The 17,961-nt window shown below is 44.5% G+C and overlaps 1 protein-coding gene across 1 annotated transcript; it reads left to right on the top strand.

Annotated features, from left to right (window-relative positions):
- Positions 1-1,357: 1,357 nt before the first annotated feature.
- On the top strand, positions 1,358-17,720 carry ZNF473 (zinc finger protein 473). Its single transcript, XM_004381842.3, has 4 exons — positions 1,358-1,836; positions 8,060-8,186; positions 10,239-10,328; positions 14,286-17,720. Exons 1-4 carry the CDS (start codon positions 1,828-1,830, stop codon positions 16,691-16,693), a joined length of 2,634 nt encoding a protein of 877 aa, XP_004381899.2. The 5' UTR covers positions 1,358-1,827; the 3' UTR covers positions 16,694-17,720.
- The last annotated feature ends 241 nt before the right edge of the window (positions 17,721-17,961 follow it).

The following is a 17,961-nucleotide window of genomic DNA, read 5'->3' on the forward strand; positions in this document are numbered from 1 at the left end:
TCATCCTGCTGCTTCATTGAGGTTGTCTGATAAGTGCTTTCAACGTTAGCAGCAGATATATGCTATTGAAAGTACACAGTAAATACAAACGTCAAAAAATCCATGTGGTACAGTGCTTAGCATATTATGGGTCAGGAAATTAACTCAGTGGGCAGTAACTATAACTGCTTTAACGAAGTAGAAGAAAACAGACTAGAATAGAAACTATCCTAGTGCGTCCTATGCTGGAAGAGTAAAGTTGTAAGAGTGAGCATTGTTTCGTGAAGCTTTTTTTTTTCAGTAATGGATATATGTGTATGAATAGTTATAATATAAGGAGCCCTGGTAGTGCAGTGGTTAAAGCAATCAGGTGCTAACTGAAAGGTTGGCAGTTCAAAACCACCAGCAGCTCCGTAGAAGAAAAATGTGGCAGTCTGCTTCCGTAGAGATTTACAGCCTTGGAAACCCTATGGGGTCGCTATGAGTTGGAATTGACTTGACGGCAGTGGGTGGGAGTCATAATGTATGTTGTCTTCATTACTGTGGATTGTGATTAAAAAAAAAAAAAGTTGAAGAGATGGTGCTGTAATACAAATAGCAACAGTTTTGGAAGATGGACTCACCTATCATCTCAAATCCTAGAGATGATAGTTGGAAATCTCAGGTCTTTGTAGGGGTTCAGTTCAGAGGTTCAGTTTAGGGTTTAGAGAGACACATTTGTTCTGTCAGATGTTTAAAAAGCACCTACTGGTGTCTGGATTCATAAAAGCTTGCAAGTGGCCATCTAAGATGCATCAATTGGTCCCAACCACCTGGAGTAAAGGAGAATGAACACCAAAGACACAAGGAAAGTAGTAGCCCAAGAGACAGAAAGGGCCACATAAACCAGAGACTTCATCAGCCTGAGACCAGAAGAACTAGATGGTGACTGCCCTGACAGGGAACACAACAGAGAGTCCCTGATGGAGCAGGAGAAAGATGGGGTGCAGAACTGAAATTCTAGTAAGAAGACCAGACTTAATGGTCTGACTGAGATTGGAGCAACCCTGGAAAGCATGGCACCCAGATTCTCTATCAGCCCAGTTTCCGAGGCCAACTCTTCAGACAGAGGTTGGACTGGACTGTGGGACATAAAGTGATGCTCGTGAGGAGTGTGCCTCTTAGCTCTAGTACGTACAGAGATTAAATGGGCAGCTTGTGTCCAGAGGTGAGATGGGAAGGCAGAGAGGGTTAGGAGCTGGTTGAATGGACATCGGGAATCAGGTGGAAAGGAGGAGTGTGCTGTCACAGTATAGGGAGAGCAATTACAGTCACATAAGAATGTATGTATAAATGTTTGTATGGGAGACTAACTTGAAATGTAAACTTCATTTAAACTACAACAATAAAATAAATAAATAAAATGTAATATCTATTACCAAAAATAAATAAATAAAAAGCACCCACTGTATGCCAGGCACTGTGTTGGCGCTAAGACCCAGCAGTGAGCAGACAGATAAGGTCCTGCGGAAGCAACAGACGTTGATCAGCAAATCCCTCAAACTTATATTTACTGACGGTGATAAGTGCTAACAATGGTTGTGAAGGTGCTTTGTAGGTTCTGAAGCATAATGAAAATGTAGGGTTAGGGGAGCTTCAATAAATGCAGTTGTCTTTGTGATTCCTGCAGGAAGACTCACATTGTGACTCATTAGTGTCTCATCCAGTATGGAGAGGGAGTCAACCATAGGAAGAAGGGAGACTTTCCCGTGGCTCCCTCGTCTTTCCTGCAGCCCTACCAGCCAGAAACATGGAGGGGAAGAAGGAGGAGCTTAAAAGGGGACTTCAGGCGCTGGGCCCCAGTCAGCTATGACTGAGGTGAGTTAAGGGTCCCTTCATCTTTTTCATATTGTCAAATAATTCTTTTGTTGTTGTTGAAAGTATACATAACAGAATATACACCAATTCAGGAATTTCGTGTACAATTCAGTGACGTTGATTACATTCTTCAGCTTGTGCAGCCATTCTCACCCTCCTTTTCTGAGTTGTTCCCCATTCACATAAACTGACTACCCCCAAGCTTCCTATCTAACCTTTCGAGTTGCTGCTGTCAATTTAATCCCATATAGATCTTAAAAGAACGTAATACCCAAAGCAGACATTCTTTACTAGTTAAGCTAAACTATTGTTTGGTTTAAAGAAGACTTCAGGGGATATCTTTGATTTAAGGTTTAAAGGAGGGTTCCTTCATCTTAACTGATCCTCCCCAAAGGCTAGAGAGCTGGCCTTCCATTCTTCTGGCTCTCTCACTTCCATGGCAGCCCTCAGGTGACCTTTTTAAAGTAAAGCTCTCATCCTGTTGCTTTCCAGCTCATTACTCCTCCAAGGATCCCTGTTCCTTACAAGATGAAATCCAAGTTTCTTAGCTCAGTCCTGGATGATCTGGGCCCTGCCTCGCTCTCCGGCATCTTCTGATGCCTCCCCACGCTGACTGGTGGTAAAATGTTACACTGTACATTCCAGCTTCCCAACCTTTGCTCAGACCTTTCCCTCTGCCTTTTTGGTAGTGTTGTTCTTGAGAATATGCACAGCAAAACATACACCAAATCAAGTTTCTACATGTATAATTTAGTGAGATTAATAAGATTCTTCGAGTGCAGCCATTCTCACCCTCACTTTCTGAGTTGTTCCTCCCCCATTAACATAAACTCACTGCCGCCTAAGTTTCCTATCTAATCTTTCAAGTTGCTGTTGTCAATTTGATCGCATATAGATAGTTCTTAAAAGAGTATGATGCTTAAGGCAGACATTTTTTATTAGTTAAGCTAAAGTAGTGTTTGGTTTTAAGAAGACATCGGGGATATTTTTGGTTTAAGGTTTAAAGATTATCCCAGGGCAGTAGTTTGAGGGGTTCGTCCATCCTCCATGGCTCCAGTAAGTCTGGAGTCCATGGGAATTTGAAATTCTGATCTGCATTTTCCCCCCTTTAATCAGGATTCTTCTATGGAATCTTTGATCAAAACGCTCAGCAATGGTAGCCAGGCACCATCCAGTTCTTTTGGTCTAATGACAGAGGAGGCATGTGTTCATGGAGACAATTAGCCACATATTCCATTTCCTGACTCTCCTTCCTCCTTCGTTGCTCCAGGTGAATAGAAATCAATTGCTGTGCCCTAGATGGCCACTTGCAAGCTTTTAAGACCCCAGGCACTATGCACTAGAAGGTAAACAGAAGCACTAACCACTAGTAGGTCAATTAAGTGGGATGAAACCATGAGGTGTTTTATTGTATAAGTAAGCAGCCTCAGCAGCTACTGTTTTTTTTTTTTTTTTTAATGTCATTGTAAATATATTTATCCCACAACTTCTGTCAGTTCAACTTTTTACAGGTGTACAACTTACTGCCAGCAATTACCATAATCGGCTGTGCAGTATCCTTAATCAAAGCGATATTTCCATCACCAATAACCACCCCCATTCTCCCTCCCTCCCGGCTCTGGTAACCACTAATAAACTTTGGTCACTGTACGTTTGCCTTTTCTTGTTTTTTTATATAAGTGAGGTCATACAATATTTGTTTTTTTGTCATGGTTTATTTCGCTCAGCATAATGTCTTCAAGCATGTATCAAGACTTCATTTCTCCTACTGGCTGAGTAGTATTCCATTGTATGTATGTGCCACATTTCGTTTATCCATTCGTCTGTTCATGGACATGTAGGTTGTTTCCACTTTTTGGCTATTGTGAATAGTGCTGCAGTGAACATTGGTATACAGGTCTCTTTTTGAGCCTCTGCTTTAAAGTTTTCTGGGTATATACCTAGGAGTGGAACTTCTGGGTCATATGGTAGTTCTATTTTTAGTTTTTTGAGGAACTGCTGCACTGTTTTCTACAACGGCTGTACAATTTTGCATTCCCACCAGCAAGGATAAGGGTTCCAATTTTCCCACATCCTCACCAATGTTTGTTATTTTCTTTTACTTTTTTATCTTAGCCATTTTGATGTTGTTGTTAGGTGCTATCGAATCCATTCCGACTCATAGTGACCCCGTGTAAAACAGAACGAAACACTGCCCAGTCCTGCGCCATCCTCACAATCATCGTTATGCTTGAGCCCATTGTTGCAGCTACTGTGTCAGTCCATCTTGTTGAGGGTCTTCCTCTTTTTCTCTGGCCATCTGCTTTACCAAGCATGATGTCCTTTTCCAGGGACTGATCTCTCCTGATAACATGTCCAAAGTGTGTGAGACATAGTCTCGCCATCCTTGCTTCTAATAAGCATTCTGGTTGTACTTCTTCCAAGACAGATTTGTCCATTCTTCTGACAATCCATGGTATATTCAATATTCTTTGCCAACACCATAATTAAAAGGCATCGATTCTTCTTCAGTCTTCCTTATTCGTTGTCCAGCTTTCGCATGCATATGAGGCAACTGAAAGTACCATGGCTTGGGTGAGGTACACCTTAGTCCTGAAAGTGACATCTTTGCTTTTTAATACTTTAAAGAGATCTTTTGCAGCAGATTTGCCCAGTGCAATATGTCGTTTGATTTCTTGACTGCTGCTTCCATGGGTGTTGATTGTGGATCCAAGTAAAATGAAATGCTTTACAACTTCAGTATTTTCTCCATTTATCATGATGTTACTTATTGATCCAGTTGTGAGGATTTTTGTTTTCTTTATGTTGAGGTGTAATCCATATTGAAGGCTATGGTCTTTGATCTTCATCGGAAGTGCTTCAAGTCCTCTTCACTTTCAATGAGCAAGGTTGTGTCATCTGCATAACAAAGGTTGTTAATGAGTCTTCCCCCAATCCTGATGCTGGCGTTCTTCATATAGTCCAGCTTCTCAGATTATTTGCTCAGCATACAGATTGAATACAAATGGTGAAAGGATATAACCCTGACACACGCCTTTCCTGACTTTAAACATCATAGTATCCCCTTGTTCTGTTCAAATGACTGCCTCTTGATCTATGTACGGGTTCCTCATGAGCACAATTAAGTGTTTTGCCCATAGAATCCTTCAAAATTGCAACTCAAGGCTTGATTTTTTTCTCCAGTTCTTCACAGCTTGAGAAATGCCAAGTGTGTTCTTCCCTTTTACTTTTCTAACTCCAGGTCTTTGCACATTTTGTTTTAATACTTTGTCTTCCTGAGCTGCCCTTTGAAATCTCTTCAGCTCTTTTACTTCATCATTTCTTCCGTTCACTTTAGCTACTTTACGTTCAAGAGTAAGTTTCAGAGTCTCTTCTGACATCCATTTTGTTATTTTCTTTTTTCTCTCTTTTTAATGACCTTTTGCTTTCTTTATGTATGATGTCCTTGATGTCATCCCACAACTCATCTGTATAGTATGTTTTAAAATCCCCCTTGGCTTTCTTGCTATCTAGTATAACAAAAAAAAGCCCTGGTGGTGCAGGAGTTAAGTGCTCAGCACTGACCAAACGGTTGGTGGTTCAAACCCACCAGCCACTCCATGGGAGAAAGAATGTGACGGTCTGCTTCCATAAAGATTACAGCCTTGGAAACCGTATGGGGCATTTCTGCTCTGTCCTGTAGGGTCGCTGTGAGTTGGAATTGACTCAATGGTAACCGGTTTGGTTTTTGGTCTATTCAGTCTCTGCATTCTTTCTTGAACACTGAGATTCGAGATTCTTAAGGACCCAAGGAATAATACAATTAAATATCCCATAATTACTCACTTGCTTTTTCCCATTTTTAGACATAACAGTAACAGCTTTGTTGAGATATAATTTGCTGAACATAAGGTTCACTTATTTAAAGTGCACAATTTGGTGGTTTTTGGTATACTCACAAAGTTGTGCAATTGTCACCACTGTCTAGTTTTACAACATTTTCAGTACCCCAAAAACAAACTCCCGTACCCATTAGCAGTCACTCCCTACCCCTCTCCTTACTTACCCCAGCCCTGCTGTTGTTACCTTGGAGTCGATTCCTACTCATAGCAACCCCATATCTGCAGAGTAGAACTGATCTATAGGGTTTTTGGAAGCAGATCTCCATGCCTCACTTCCGCGGCACCTCTAGGTGGTTTTGAACTGCCAGTCTTTAGGTTAATAGTCCGTCACTTAACATTTGCGCCACCCAAGGGACTCTCCTTTAGCCCTATACAACCATTAATTTACTTTATATTCCTATGAATTTGCCTATTGTGGACGTTTCATTTAAGTAGAATCATGCAACGTGTAGTTTGTGACTGATTTCTTTCACTTAGCATCATGTTTTCAAGATTCACTCTTGCAGCATGGATCTGTACTTTATTTTTTTTTATTGCTAAATAACATTCCATTTGTATTGATTTACCACATTTTATTTTTCCATTCATCAGTCGATGAACATTTGAGTTGTTTCTACTTTTTGGCTATTATTATTAATGCTGCAACAAACATTTATATACAAGTTTTGCATAGACCTAAGTTTTCATTTCTCTTGGGTATATACCTAGGAGTGGGACTGCTGGGTCATATGGTAAGTCTATAACTTAACTTTTTGAGGAACTGCCAGACTGTTTTCCAAAGTGGCTATACCATTTTACATTCCTACCAGTAGCAGATGAAGTTTCCAATTTTTCTACATTCTTACTGACACTTGTTATTGTGTGTCGTTTTTATCTTAGTCATCCTAAACCAAAACAAGCCGTTGCGGTCAAGTCAATTCTGACTCTTAGTGACTTTATAGGACGGAGTAGAACTGCCCATAGGTTTTCCAAGGCTGTAAGTCTTTATGGAAGCAGACTGCCACATCTTTCTCCTGCAGAGTGGCTGGCGGGTTTGAAGCCCTGACCTTTCAGTTCACAGCCAAGTGCTTTAACCACTGTGCCACCAGGGCTTCTTTTAGCCATCCTACTGCATGTGAAATGTCCGTTATTATTTTTATTTCAGTTACATTTTCTTGAATTGCAGTATTTTTATTTATCCTTTTCCTTTCATTTGGTTTTCTTCTTTAGGTACTCATGTAACCAAAGATTTGATCTTCTTTGTTTCTTTTCTTCTTGCAAATCCTTTTTATCTGTTTATTTCTGGTTTTTAAAAATGTCCTCCTTTCGTCACCTATTTTCTTAAGGCATTATCTGTTATATTCACTTTTTTTATCTTCTGCTTTATTATTTCTGAAATTTTTTTTCTTTTATTGCTAATTCTTGAGTTCTGTCACCTAGTTTCCATTTTTTTATAATTCTGTTTCATGTTCTTTTATGTTTATCATTTTCTTAATGTTTTTTAGCTCATTTTGAACTGTAGATCCAGTTTTGATCTGCTTTCTAGATATGCCTTTCTAATGTACTTTTAATGTGTGTGGGATTGTTATCTGCTTTTGGGGGATTTAATCTTGATACTTCCCTCTTGCTGATGTTTAGATGAACTTAGTTTTCTTGAACTGTGGTTGTTAGGTGTCATCGAGTCAATTTTGATTTATTGCTAGCCCATGTGACAGAGTAGAACTGCCCCCATAGGGTTTTCTAGGCTGTAATCTTTACAGGAGCCGATCACCAGGTTTTTCTCTCATTGAGCAGAGCAGCTGGTGGGTTCAAACCATTGTGCATCTGGGGCTTCATTTTTGGATGAAGTTCATTTTCTTGAACTTACCTAATTAGAAAAGATACCCTGCTTTTCTAACTTCACAGAGTTTCCTCTACTGGTGTGTTTCTGTAGTGTTCAACGATACATGGCAGCTTGCTCTCTGGGGTTTCTTAGTTCTGTTCCCTTCTTGTACTTTGGTCTGAACCATCTCTTCGCTTTTCTCCCTTCCTGCTCATTTTTTAATCTAGTCCCAGAAGTTCCTCCTTAATAAGGAGTTCTATCCTAGAAGGTACCTCTGGTGGATCCATTTTGAGATTCCTAAGGGCTGGGCTGCTCTGCGGAGTCCCTTGGTGGCAGTTCGAGTCTACCCAGAGGTGCCTCGGAAGTCAGGCCTGGTGATCGACTTCCAAAAAATTAGCCATTGAAAACCCTGTGGTACACAGTTCTACTCTGCACACGTGGGGTCACCATGAGTCGGAATTGACTGGACAGCAACTGTTTTATTTTTTTCTTTTTCCCTTAACTCTGGACCCTGAGTGACTGACAGTGTGTTGCCTTTCAGGAGTTTGTAACCCTCAAGGACGTGGCCATGGACTTCACCTTGGAGGACTGGGAGCAGCTGGGGCTGGACCAGGGGGATCTGTTCTGGGACACAGCGTTGGACAACTACCAGAACCTCTTCCTGCTGAGTGAGTATCTGCCCTGACCCCCGGGGCCCAGTCCTGGCTTTGCTTGGTGCTCTTCCATTCAACCACCACAACCAGGGTGAAGTTCCAGCTCCTGAGCTCCTCAGAATCAGCCCAGAGTGATTCTGCCCCACACGGGGCATTTAACAATGTGTAGAGACAGTTTTGGTTGTCACCACTTAGGTGGGTGGAGTGCTACTGGCATCTAGGCTAGGGATGCTGCTCAACATCCTACAATGCATAGGACAGTCCCTGCCACAAAGACCCATCCAGCCTTAAACATCAGTAGTGTCCAGGTTGAGAACCCTGATCTGTCCCCTGCCCCATCTCCAGCCTCATCTCCAGCCCTTTCCTCCTCATAACTATAGAGTAATTCCTCAAGCTGACACTTCAGGGTCTTTGCAGTTCCCCTTCCTTCTACCTAGAAGGCTCTCATCCCTTCCCTTCGCTGGGGCTTCTCGTTTCAGACTGTAAACTGTGGCCCCATTAGCACTCCATAGCTCACTTTCCTGCTTACCTTTCTCCATAGCTGCATCGATTTCTAACCACTTATTTCATTACTTGTTTTCCTCTGCTAGAATGTGCGCTTTGTAAGGGCAGGAATTTTACTTACTAGGATAGCCCCAGTTCCTAGAAAAAACAGTCTTGCTGTAGGGCTCAGCACATGTCTGTTAAATTAATAAATGAATGATCCCCAGAAGATGCATTGTCTGGAGCCAGGCCCTGAGCTTGATGAACTGAGTACTTAGAATAGTCTCGTTAAGTCCTCCAGTAACCTCACAAGGAAGTTCGATTGTCTCTGTTTTGTCGATCAGGGAACTGAGGTCTGGGGAGGGGAATTAACCCTCCCAGCTGTGTTGGGGGTCCCCAAGACCAACCCATATTCAGTGATTTACTAGGCAGACTCACAGGTCCTTGGACAAGGACCGAGTGTGGTTCGGTGCTGCATCTGCAGGGCCTGGCACTTAGGAGCCCTCCACGAAGTGTTGGTGTAAATCAGGGGCTGGCAAACAGCAGCCCACAGGTGCACTGGCCCACCACCAGTTTTGTCAACAAAGCTTTATTGGAACCGGCCCTTTGCTTACTTCTCCTCTGTGGCTGCTCTCATACTGCTACAATGGCAGGGCTGAGTAGTTGCCACAGAGACAGCAGAGCCTCAACTATTTACAACCTGGCTCTTTAAGAAAAAGTTTGCTGACTCCTGATCTAAATAATCAATTTATGCCTTTCTCTACTTGGTATGCTCTTTTCTTCCAAACCCATCTCAGAAAGTATCTTCTGGAAGCCTTTGCTGATGTCTCCAAGCAGGCAGTTGCTCCCCCAGCCCCTGGGTCTCTGTTACAGCCGTGATCCCTTTTGGTTATAACTTTCTCTCAACCATCCTTGTCTCCCCCACCAGCCTGAGAGGTCCCTGAGGTGGAGAGGAGGTCCCTGATTCCTCGGCCCAGCATTTAAGGCCCATGGAGATGTGGCCCCTGCCTAGCCCGTCCTCCTGCCCCATTGCCTCCTCTGTATCCCCACCTAGGACCCTGTGTGGAGAACCAGCCCCTCTCTCCAGGCACAGGGCCTTTGTGCATACAGTTACTTCTCCTGACGCTCTCCTTTCCCTGTTGTCCAACTTGCGTCTTTTTTTCAAGGCTGTATTTAGAAGTTTCCTCCCCTGCCTGGGCTATGCTAAATTTCTTCACTAGACTGATTGGATTCTGAGTCCCCAGCATCTTCCATCATAGGCCTGGCCCTCAGAGGCCTTGGGGTGATGTGTGATACCTGGGTAGTAAGTGAATCGTACGTGCCTCTTGTCCTTCATGAGACATCTTAGGTCCTTTGTGCCCCCACCTCTGGCTATTACCCTCGATCGTGACCATCTGGGTCTCTCTCTACCAGACTGGGAACCCTCCAGGGCAGGACTGGGCTGACTGACCACCCAGCACAAGATCTGGCCCACAGGAAGTGTGCGTGGGATAAATAATCAAACAAGAAAACTGGAAGTCTCCCACTGAGTATTGGGGCGGACCCACAGTCTTGGTGGGTGACTTTGCCATTCTTTCCCTGCAGACCCCCTGAGACCCAACCTGATCTCCCACCCAGGTGATGGGGAAGAGCTGGAAGCCCTGGGGAGAGAAAGCTCGAAAGCAGCAGACCCCGGTGAGTGGGGATGACCCAGGCAGGTGGGGAGGGCAGACTTATCCCCCACGGAGGGTGGTGGGGTCATGGGAACAGCTATTGTCATACTCTCCGTCCTCCAAGCCTCCAGCTAGAGGCTCCAGCCAACCCTCCAACACGTCCACCCAGACATCTCAACACCTGGCTTCTGGGCTTCACTCTACCACTGGCTGGCTTCTGTCCCCTCATCCCAGGTGGGATGGGAACACTTTAACAGGCTCCTCACTCTGACCTGCCGGCCATAGGTCTGTTCTGGCACCCTTCCTTCCGCCCCCTCCTTGTTCCTTCCTGCCTCAGGAATGGAGGGTCCTTCCATTCCTGGGGTCAGTTCTCTCCACTGCCTGTCTTACACAACCTGAGCACTAGGGATCCCCAGTCTACATATTTGACCCCCCTTTGTACAGACCCAGCCCTCCTTCCTGGCCCCAAGGGGCACAGCAAATGGCCACATTTGTAAGTAACCCAAGCTCAGGCATAAATGCCACCAAGAGCACTCGCTCTGCGATTGCCCAGCCCAGGGTTCCTTCAGGTGGGTTGAGTTAGGTGATGAGGATTCCCAGGGTGTCACATCTGGTCATGACCTCCCCAGTGAGAGGAAGCAGAGGCAGGTACCTGGCTTGGAGCACGAGTGACTCTTCTAATCATAGTACTGTTGACATGAGGAGGGATCTGGAACCAGAGACCATAGGCATGGTGCCTGCACAGTGTAGTCTTAGCCTCCACCCAATCTGGTCAGCCTCTGTTCTTGGCTCATCTCTCATGAGCCCTCTGCAGCCTCCTCTTCATCATACCAGTGTTTGTGTGTAGTTTACTAATACAGGCGCAGACTCCCACCACCTCTGATTCCTGTTTCTACCAGCTTAACATAGGGGATGTTTCCAAGCTTATGCAGCCATACCTTTAACCAGTAACCAGTTACTGTCGAGTTTATTCCAACGCATGATGACTGTGTTGTGTCAGAGTAGAACTGTGCTCCATAGGCTTTTCAGTGGTTGATTTTTTCAGAAGTCGATTGCCAGGCCTTTATTTCAAGGTTCCTTTGGTTTCCTTTCGGTTAGTAGCAGAGTGAGCACCTCAACCAAATACCTTCTGTATTCTTAATCTCATACCCTTTCTTCCAGTAGTAGTAATCATATTGTTAAAATTTCTTTCTCCTTCCCCCTTTAACAGTGCACTTCTCTAGGAATTAGACCTTAGCTGATTCATCTTTGTGTCTCCAGCTTGGCCCACATGAAGTGCCTATTACATGTGTGTTGATGCATCCCAGGCAGGAGAGCAGCTTGAACAAAAGCTGGTGAGGAGCATGAGCCTGATGTCCGTGGGAGACAAAGCAGAGGCCAGCTTGACCGTAAAGGGCAGGAGCTGGTTTTGGAAGGTTTTAGTTTGCTCATTTCAGTTCCAGGCTGAAAGACATCGAGTAGTCTCCAAGATACTAAATAGATGGTAGGCCAAGAAATTGTAGAAGAGGGAACAGGCTTGGAAAAGGGTAATGATGGTGCAGGATGGAGTAGAGGAACTTCATGTGTTGGATGGTTCCCAGAGAGTAGTATGGTTTTATGGATTGAATTGTGTCCTGCCCAAAAATATGTGTTGTAAATCCTAACCCCTATACCTATGATTCAAACCCAGCAGCACTCCACAGAAGATGTGGCAGTCAGCTTCCATAAAAATTTCAGCCTTGGAGACCCTATGGGGCAGTGTTACTCTGTCCTATATAGGTTTGCTATGAGTCTGAATCTACTCAAAGGCAACAGGTTTGGGGTTTTTTGGGGTTTTTTTTTTGGCCGGGTGGGTAGTTATACCTGTGGTTATAATCCCATTTGTGAACAGGTTTCTTTGTTATGTTAGTAAGGAAGTATTAGTGTAGGGTGTGTCTTAAGTCAGTCTTGTGAGATATAAAAGAGCAGAGATGGGGAAAGATAGAAGCCATGCCACATGAAGATCACCAAGGAGCCAAGGCTGAAAAGAGACAAGGACTTTCCCCCAGAGCCGACAGAGAGAGAGCCTTCCTCTAGACCCAGTGCCCTGAATTCAGACTTCCTGCCTTCTAAACTGTGAAAAAATAAATTTCTATTTGTTAAAGCTACCCATTTGTGGTATTTCTGTTAAAGCAGCACTAGATAACTAAGACATATGGCTTGGCACTATTGGGTCTGATGGGCCTGGGTTTGAACCCTAGCTTTGCTGCTGACTTAGTTGTATAAAAGGATAAAAGTGCCCACCTTACAGAGTGGCTGTGAGGAGTCACTGAGGATATATCAGAAGTGCCCCTCCCAGTGAGCAAACACCATCAATGGGAATTATTCCCCTTGGTGAACATTTCCTGTAGCCTCCTGCATGGCAGCCCCAGACTGGCTCTGAAGATACACAAATGAGCAATAGAAGGTCCCCACCAAAAACCTCACCATCTGGTCAGGGATCAGACCCAGTAACACATACTTAAAATTGTGGGTGGTAAGTGCTCAGCTATAGTTCAGAGAATACAAGGGAAGGTGTTTAAAGCAGAATAGGGTGTGGAGATGTTACCTGTGCCGATATAAAAAGAAATACCACAAGTGGGTGGCTTTAAAGAACAGAAATATATTTTCTCACTGTTCAGGAGTCTAGAAATCCAAATTCAGGGCGTGGCTCTAGGGGGAGCTCCTTCCTTGTACCTTTCCGTTTCTAGTGTTGTCATTGTTACTTGTGAGTCAGTTCCAACTCATGGCGACCCTGTGTGTGCAGAGTAGAACTGCCCCATAGGGTTTTCAAGGTTGTGACCTTTCGGAAGCAGATTGCCAGGCCTGTCTTCCAAGGCCTCTGGCTAGGCTCCAACTGCCAATTTTTTGGCCAGTAGTTGAGCTCTTAACTATTTGTGCCACTCAGGGATTTGTAGTTGCCAGCAATCCTTAGTGTTCCTGGGCTTATAGATGTATCTGTCCCCATCATCTATCCTCCTCTTCCTCCTATGTGTATCTTTGTGTCTATTCTACTGTTTTTATAATTCAGAAGTGATTAGTATAGGGACCCCCCCCCCCACTCTGGCCTCATTAACATGACAAAGGAAATCCCTTATTTCCAGAGTCGTATTTACAGATACGGGGGTTAGGATTTCAACACGTATATTGGGAAGACACAATTCAGTCCATACCATGGTATCAAAGAAGGCTCTCAGAGGAAGGTGATACCCAAGCTGGGCATTAGTAAGGACACATAGGTAGGTGAGAATACGCTGGATTCAGGAAACTGCAAGAGTTCTGTGGAGCTGCCACAAAGAATGTGGAGCTAGTACATTTGCACTTCGCTCCTCCAGACAAGGAGCCATGGAAGGGTTTAATCTAGGGGGTGGCATGGTCAGATCTGTTTATTAGAAAGTCCCTTGGAGCTAGCATGCAGGACTAGGAAGAAACTGGAGGTCTGGGGCCAGATGGGAGTTGATGATAGAGGAGAGGGGGTTGAGAAGATTTGAAGGAGAGCTAACAAAGTGGTACTGAAGTCGAGGAAGAGGGGAGAAGTGAAGGTTGACTTCTAGGAGTCTGGCTTGGAGGACTGGATGGATGGCTGTACCGGGATGAGGAACCCAGGATAAGAGAAGCAAGATTTTAGGGACAGTGAAGGATAGGGTGGAGGAGAGGAAGAAGATGCGTACTGGACGCTTTAGGAAACTTGCTCAGTAATTTAGGTATGAGGGTGATAGAGGGGAATATTCGCTAAGAGGATCTCCTTCCCTGTTGAAACTGTGCTGTTCCCCATCTTATGTCTTAGACTTCCCAGGAATGTGCTCTTTGTTTTCTGTGATGCCAGTTCAAGCCAGACCACTTCTGGCCCCTTTGCATTTATCCCCTTGAGTGAGAGGCTTGACTCAGGACCCATACTCCCTCTTGTCCACATTCTCACCCAGCAGTTCCTGTTTCTCTACCCTTGGGAACAGGAGACATTTGCACTTTCCATCTCTTTCAGATACGGCTGAGCCCAAGAGCTCTCCTCTTAAGCAAGACTTCCTGGAAGAAGGACTATCCCAGGAGATAATGGAGACCTTTGCAAAGGATCCAGTCTGTTATTCCAGTTTGGGAGAAGCTTGTATTGGTGAGAGCTGGTTAGATAATTTGCTAGGAGATCCTGAGAGTCTTCTGAGATCTGACTTTGTCACCAACAAGGAAAGTCCCACAAAGTGCAGTAGCCCAGAGCTCAAGAGAGGCTTTAGTCCTAGGTCCTTCCTCTTCACAGGAGAGAATTCCATGGTGTATGATCTTCCTGAAGAGAGCCTCACACCAGCGAAACCTCAGGAATTTCAGAATGACTTTGGCCGCTACTCAGACCAGAGCCAACAAGATGATACAGTCCAGGGTGGCGAGAAACTATATAAATGTAGTGAATGTGGGGAAACCTTCAGTCAGAGTTACCACCTTATCCAGCACTGGATCATTCACACTAAAGAGAAACCCACCACCATGTGTCAGGACTATGAGAAAGATTACAACCAGAGTTCTTGCCTTTTTGTGCATCAGATAACTCACTCAGTCTACAAATCCTATGTGTGTAATGTGTGTGGGAAAACTTTTAGTCAGAATACACACCTCCTGTGGCATCAGAAAATTCACACTGGAGAAGAACTGTGCAGGAGTCAAGACAGTGACCATGCGTTCAGTCACAGCGCACAGCCTGTTCAGCATCAGAAAACTCACCCAGCTGGCAGACTCTACAAATGTAACGAGTGCGGCAAGACTTTCAGTCGAACCTTCCATCTTACTCGACATCAGCAGACCCACACTCGGAAACACTATGAATGTGCCAAATGCAAGGAGACCTTCAACTTGAGTAAACATCTCATCCAACATCAGAAGACTCATGTTGCAAAAACTACCTCTGAATGTCAGGAATGTGGGAAGGCCTTCAGGAGCAGTGCATCACTCATCGAACACCAGTCTGTCCACACTGGAGAGAAGCCTTACAAGTGTAATGAATGTGGAAAACTCTTCAGGCATACCTCAACTCTAAAGATCCATCAGAGGGTTCACAGTGGGGAGAAGCCTTACAAATGCAGTGAGTGTGGAAGAGCCTTTTGCCGGAACACTCATCTTAGTGAACATAAGAGAACGCATACAGGCTACAGGCCCCACAAATGTCCTGAGTGTGTCAAGAGTTTCAGCCGGCCCTCGCACCTGATTCGCCATCGGTCGACACATAGCACAGGCAAACCCTACAGCTGTGCTGACTGCAAGGAGACCTTCAGCCATAATGAACACCTTATTCAGCATCAGAAGATCCATACTGTAGAAGCCCCCTATGAATGTCAGGAGTGTGGAGAACGCTTCATTTGCAGCTCGACCCTGAGTTGTCACCAGATTGTTCACACAAGAGAAAAACAAGGGTTGGTTGAGAGTGGGAAGGTCTTGAATCAGGACTCACAACCTACAGAGCACCCAAGGATTGGAGAGAAGCTCTACAAGTGTAACAAATGTGAGAAAGCCTTTAGTCGAAGCAAATATCTAAATCAGCATCAGAGGATTCACACCAGGCTGAAGCCCTTTGAGTGTAGCCAATGTGGGAAAGCCTTTAGCCAAAATAGACAGCTTATTCGCCATCAGAGAATCCACTCTAGAGCGAAACCCTATGAATGTGGTGAATGTGGGAAAACCTTCAGCCGCAGCTCCTCCCTCACTGAGCATCAGGCCACCCACACAAGCGAGCACCCATTTAAATGTAATGAGTGCGGAAAGACCTTTAACCAAAGCACACATCTTTCAGAACATCAGTTAGTTCACACTGGAGAGAAACCTTTCAAATGTAACAAGTGTGACAAAGTCTTCACCCAGATAAATTACCTCATTCAGCATCAGAGAATTCATGCCAGAAAGAAGCCCTTTGAGTGTAACGAATGTGGCAAAACTTTCCGCCAGAGCTCCTGCCTTTCCAAACATCAGAGAGTTCACACAGGCAAAAAACCCTACAAATGCAGTGACTGTGGGAAAACCTTCAGCCTGGGTGCCCAACTTATCCGACACCAGAGAGTTCACACGGGGGAGAAGCCTTATGTTTGTAAGGAATGTGGGAAAGCTTTCAGCCAGAGCTCATGCCTTTCCATTCACCAGAGAATTCACACTGGAGAGAAGCCCTACGTATGTGCCGAATGCGGGAAAGCCTTTGCCCAGAAAGCAAATCTGACACAACATGAGAGAATTCACACTGGTGAGAAGCCTTATGCCTGTGATGTGTGTGGCAAAGCCTTTGGCCTCAGCACCCATCTTAGTCAGCACCAGAGAATTCACACCCAAGAAAAACCTTATCAGTGTCAACATTGTCAGAAGGCCTTTAGATGCTGCTCAGGCCTCAGCCGACACCAGCGAGTTCACACTCAAAACAAGTAGCCATAATTCAAAACAAATAGAAAGCAGCCATATTTTCCATGGCCACTAGGTGGCAGCAGAGTCACAGACTCTATGTTCATCAGAGGTCAAACGTGGAAACCACCATGTTGCAAGCTCCCCGCTCCAAAATAAATCTGTTAATAAAGACTTAAATCTGCACATGAGTTGCAATGAAAACACAAACACTGAGAAGCAATATAGTGTTAGAATTAAAAGGTAGACTTTGGAGCCAGTCTGCCTGAGTTAAATCCCAGCTCTGTCATCTACTACCTAAGTGACCTTGGAAACATGGAACCTCTCAGGGCTTCAGTCTCCTCATCTGTAAAATGGGAATGATAATAGTTACCTACCTCAGAGAGCTGTTGTGAGGATTAAGTAGATTAGTAAATGTAAAGCACTTAGAATGAGTGCCCAGCACATAAATACTCACCAAGCGTGAGCTATAACTATAACATCAATATACTCTTTTGTATTAAAAGGAAGAAAAGAATTGGCAACCTTCTATCTCTCTGTTTACTGCACTTGATGTTCTTCCTAATGTTACGCACGGCTCTAACTTTTTGAAATTACCTTTGGCTTAATTTGGTTCTAAAAACCCAGCTCCTTGCTCTCTTAACTTCTGGTTTTTCCCTTCTTTTCCTCCATCTCTGCTTTGTCCTAGTTTTTTTCTTAACTAACCCACAGAAAGCCAAAAAAAGCATTCAAACTCCTCATGCCTAACCTCAAATGGCTAAAACGTTCGACTTTGAACCTCCCAAACCTTTTACTCAAAAAGGGCCCCTGTCCCACATACACACACTACCTCTTCCCATTTCCTCCCCAGTTTAAAGCCTTTGGTTATGTGAGACCCAGATTAGCATGGGAGTTGACAATACTGAAAACACTGCCGAACTCAGAAAGGCTGCATTGAATATTACCACCAAGGAAACAACCTATATGGAAATGGTGCGTGGTGATGCAAATTGTGTTGTAGGAAAAAGATTGCTAGGATGTTTACCATTCACCAGATGTCCGAGCCAGCCACTCACTGGGCACATTGCTGGTGGGTGAAAGGGAAATGAATGGCCTCAAGTTCACAAAGGAGCGCTATTGGCTGATAGTTGACATCTAAGATGCCACATTCACTCATGTCACCTAGTAAGGTCTGTGGCCACTGAGGATTGTTGGAGAGTCTAGTGGGGAAGTGGTCTTTCCTTTTGGAGCCCCCAAGTAAACCTTGGCCAAGCCTGTTCCATAAGTTGAGACTCACCTAACGGAGCCACACAGCC

Source organism: Trichechus manatus, unplaced genomic scaffold, assembly GCF_000243295.1.
Source record: "Trichechus manatus latirostris isolate Lorelei unplaced genomic scaffold, TriManLat1.0 scaffold00087, whole genome shotgun sequence".
In the NCBI taxonomy this organism is placed as follows: Eukaryota; Metazoa; Chordata; class Mammalia; order Sirenia; family Trichechidae; genus Trichechus; species Trichechus manatus.

Excerpts from the sequence above, each read along its gene's own strand:
- ZNF473 (XM_004381842.3), top strand. Across the intron at positions 8,187-10,238 it reads CCAGAACCTCTTCCTGCTGA|ACCCCCTGAGACCCAACCTG; the intron begins GTGAGTATCTGC and ends CTTTCCCTGCAG. Across the intron at positions 10,329-14,285 it reads CTCGAAAGCAGCAGACCCCG|ATACGGCTGAGCCCAAGAGC; the intron begins GTGAGTGGGGAT and ends CATCTCTTTCAG.